Below are 4,499 nucleotides of genomic sequence, written 5' to 3' on the forward strand. Positions count from 1 at the left end.
CGCTCCCCTCCCCCCCACACAGTGCAACACCCCCTTTCCGGTTTCCATGGCGCTCTCTGCAGCTCTGTTGCAGCACTTCGCTTCGTTCACCTCGTAAGCATCTAGGGATTTCTTTTTTAGAGGTAGCTCTTCGCTGCATTTCTCTCGGCGTGGTGATGATTCGCGTCCTCCTTTGTCTTTCTCGCCGGATCGGCAGCTTTCTGAGGGCAGCGTGAATTCCTTTTTGTCTCCTGGGTCTGGTTCGTAGTAAGTCCTCAGCAAGAACGTGCTGAATTCGGATTTCCACCCCCATCTCCACCCCCACCTGGCCCGGCTCGGCCCGGCCCACTCCTCTGCAGGGGTCAGCCAGTTGAGGCAGAGGGGTCAGGAGCACCCTGTTGGTGCCCTGGAGCAGGACTTAGCAGACGTCTTCTGAAAAGAGTCAGATAAGCGTCTTCGACCTTGCAAACAACATAAGGGCTCTGTTGCACATCGTTTATTCTTACAACTCTTTAAGAGTGGAAAAACCATTCTTAGTTCTCAGTATAAAACAGGCTCAGGCCTCCAGGGCACAGGGATCCCCGTGTGGCATGACTGTGGGTCCTGTGTCAGCTTTGGAAGCAGGAGGGAGGGGGACAGGGCCAGCCAGCAGGTGCTTCCCATGATCCCTCAGAGGCCCGTGCTGGTCGGCTCATTCCTAAACCCTCTGACTGTGAAACACCGCCCGCTGGTGCTGGTTTCTGGGAGCCACTCCACTGCTGAATTGGATAGTTTTGATCTGTTTTGTGTTTTCTGGACTATATACCCACATTTCCCTTTGAAACCTCTGGAGAGCCAGGAAAGTCAAGACCGAGTGTTCAGCCTGGACAGACGGACGATTCCTTCGGGAGTGTCCCGGGGTGGGCTAGGGAGGAACTGCCTTTCTCCTTCGCCCAAGAATTTTAAGACTGTAGAGCTCTGAAAATTAGCAGTTAAGCAAGTTTGGATGTGTTTTTGAGTAAAAAGAGGTTGGATGCTATGGATGGTAACATCTCACGTCAGTTAACTGTTATAAAATAATGAGCCTTGTGATGTTCGGATAGGATACTGTCTGAATTCTGGCCCCTGCTTTGGTTTTTAAGAGAGCCGTAAGACGTCGTGCAGCGTGACCTCTGACAGCTCTAGGCCGGAGTCTGGGCCGTCGTTTTCTCTCCCGGCATGCTCTCTGGCTGGCCGGTGCTGGTGCAGGGCAGAAGCGACGAGGGCTCAGCCCTTCAAGGAGCAGGACAGAACTGATCCTGGCGCACCGCCTGCCGCCAGCCTTCGCGAACTCGAGTTGACAGAAATGCACATGGGGGAGTCGTGTTACATATGTTATTAAAATATGTTACTCAGTTTTGTACACTTGATTTTAATACATAACTTCTGAAACACATATGTTTTGTAGTTATTTTTGTGTAGATATTTTGATAGTAGCTAATATCTGTCATAATCATTTAATATGAATTAAATGACTAGTAATAGTTTCTTGTAATGTTAAAGTATATAATCTAAAAGTAATAATTATTATTTGTGTTATATAACATGAAATAGTTTCGTCAAGTGGTTCTCAAAGTGTGGCCCCTGGACCAGCAGCATCGGCGTTACCTGGGAACTTGTTAGACATGCACATTCTCTGGCCCACGCCAAACCGCCCGACCGAAACTCTTGTTGCCTCTTTAGCAAGCCCTTCAGAGGGTTCTGGTGCTAGCCAGAGTCTGGGAACCCCTGGTTTAAACTGGAGCGCAGGGTCTCGTCGATGTGTCAGTAAACCTCGTAATGGTGTCAAGATGTGCTAAACGGTATCAGTAAAACCATTTTTATCAGCTCTTTGTTTTTTGTATCAACAGGTGACACTTGGACGGAAACACTGGCCTATGTACTCTTCTGGGGAGTTGCAAGCATCGGAACATTTTTTATCATTCTTTACAACGGCAAAGATTTTGTCGATGCGCCCAGATTAGTCCAGAAAGAAAAGATAGACTGAATCTGTGTCTGTGGAAAGCGGCTCGGCTTGGAAGATTCCATTATGCAGAACTGGAGTCTTTACTGACCCGCTTTCCACATCGGCCCGAGGTTTTTTAAAGCCTTTATCCCGAAGCACGCCCTGTGCTCCGCGTGGGGGTGATTAACTTAGAATCGGTCTGGCGTCGCTGCCTTGATGATCTCTTTACTGTCAGGACAGTCGTATTTATCATTTGAAGCTATTCTGTAATTAAAGCGTAATCCGAATTCAGCTCACAGAATGGAAAGAATCTGTCCATTGTCAGTGTAATCATCTGTTGCAGAATAAGTAATATATTTTAAAAAATCTAGCTTCTTTCATTATTTAAGACAGTAAAATTATTTTTCTAGCTCAGTCTTGTCATTGTGGGAGCAGGTGCTGTTCGCAGGCATCCTTTTCACACACCTTCTGGGCTTTTCTTAAAAGTTTAATAATAAGCTAACTCTGCTCTGTTTATGAAATGTGCTTTACACACATCAAATTTGACAGAACAGCCTGTGACTTCAGGGCGGGGAAGAGAACGGGTCCCGTGATCTGACGTTTCAGCTGGGCTGCCCCCTGAGGTCACCAGCTCAGACTGTTGCAGTCGGGCCAGCAGGTGAAGTGTGACGAGTGAGCTCAGATATACTTTATCTTTTTTAAAAGGTGTAAATGAAATCAAAGAATGTAAAGTCTGTCTCCTATGCTAAGGGTCCAAAGCCGCCTCTGCTGTAAGGATCGGCTCAGTGTGCAGAATGCCGTGGTGGGGCAGCTGCTTCCCCCCCGGACATCTCGGCTTCTCTGGGGACATTCACCGAGACATGCAGGCCCCTGGGGGCCTCGTGCTGGGTGCGGCCATGCAGTCAGAGCCGGGCGCTGCTTCCCCACTCATGGTACTGTTGAGATGCTCTTCACTCTGTAAAGTTTTTCGTTAGCTATTAATCAATAAGTGTGTCTAAAATTTAGTGCTTCCGGGTAGTTACAGTTCTCCAAATCAAGGACCAACGTAAACTTTAATTTATGTGTAAAACCAAACCTGAAAAATATGCTTTAGAAGCTATGCATAGGTCTAAGTCAGACTGTATATTCAAATTGTAATTACGAGGTTTAAATATTAGAAAAGTATGTAAGGTAGTATAATTGCCACTATCTTAAAACTGTTCAATTAAAGACTGCTATGATATTTGTGTTATGCTTGAAAATATGTACAGTTTTTTCAATAGTAGTACCTTGTTTTCCTGAAATATCTCTAAAAGCGCCTTTATTTCAACATTACCTTTTTTTCAACATTACCTTTTTCTTTCAACATTATCTTTTATAAACATTAATAAGACTTGTTGCTTTTAGAAACTAAAAGAAATAATAGCTGGAAAACCCTCTGTAGCTTAAAATCAGTCATTAAAAACCCACAATAGGGTAAGTAATTATAACTGCCTATTCTTCACATGTAAATAAGCATAATTTTCCAAAGATGAGATATTGAAACTTAGTTCGGGTCTCCAGTAGCATATCACTCAAATGCTACTGGACATTTCACTTTAAGAACTTACTTCAGCAACTGTAACAAAGACCAAATCTGAACTGCCGATGTGGCCGCTTTGCCGGGAATGGGCTGATGGCGTGTTGGACCGGCAGGTATCATTCTTCACTGATTTTATTTCTAAATTCATGTCCTGTACATCCATAAGTGAAAATAAAATGTCGTATTCTTTTCTAACCACTGTTGGTGTCATTTGTCTCGAAAGGAGTGTTCTCTTTTATTTTAGAATTTAAAAATCATGCAAAATAATGCATGGTCATTATAGAAAAATTAGGCAACATAAGGAAACAAGAAAATAGCTTCTCAAATGTTACTTTGCAGTTACGATCACTTAAGAAATTGTATTTATCCTTGTAATTATCTTTTAGTTATAAAACCAGGGAAAAACTTCAGTAAAGTAGAATGCCTATGGAAAGATGGCAGCTGTCCCCCCAGCTCCAAATTGTAAAATGTTCTCGGCCACAGGGAGTTCTGAGCGTGAAGGAACCACTGACGTGGACACCTCGGTACCAGGAGACCCTCGCCCGGGGCACGGGAGGTGGGGCCCCGGAGACGCTTCTGGGGTACGCACTCCCCGTCAGGAACCGTGCGACACGGCCCTGCACCGCGTCCCGCCGTCCCTGGTTCAGTTCTCTACGCGACCACCCCGCCTCCCCGCACACACTGGCCCAGGATCCCACAAAGCGCTTGTCCGCAGTTCACAGCCCGCCCCCATGACCTGCGCTCTGACGCTCAGGTGTTCTGCGCCTGGTGACCTGGAACCCCTTCCGTCCACGGGGGAGAGGATACGAACCGCACTTAGCATTCCCCGATTACACTTCAGTGCGAATGAGGTTCAGTGTGTTATCTAAGTCATTTATTTATCGTTCTAAGTCATTTGTAGGTACGAAATGGAAAGCTTTGTCCTGTTCAGGTTCCAGTGACCGGGGGTCGGGGTAGGGAGAGGGTTAGTGGCGGGAATTATCCCCAGAGTCATCC

The 4,499-nt window shown here is 46.0% G+C and overlaps 1 protein-coding gene across 1 annotated transcript in view; it reads left to right on the plus strand.

The window, feature by feature from the left end:
• SACM1L (SAC1 like phosphatidylinositide phosphatase) overlaps positions 1-3,698 on the plus strand; it is a 50,664-nt gene extending 46,966 nt beyond the window's left edge. Inside the window, exon 18 of the mRNA XM_015591746.1 lies at positions 1,848-3,698. Coding sequence (XP_015447232.1) covers positions 1,848-1,984 — 137 coding nt within the window. The 3' untranslated portion in view covers positions 1,985-3,698. The remainder of the gene's footprint in view (positions 1-1,847) is intronic.
• The last annotated feature ends 801 nt before the right edge of the window (positions 3,699-4,499 follow it).

The sequence above is a fragment of the Pteropus alecto genome, unplaced genomic scaffold, assembly GCF_000325575.1.
Source record: "Pteropus alecto unplaced genomic scaffold, ASM32557v1 scaffold156, whole genome shotgun sequence".
Lineage (NCBI taxonomy): Eukaryota > Metazoa > Chordata > Mammalia > Chiroptera > Pteropodidae > Pteropus > Pteropus alecto.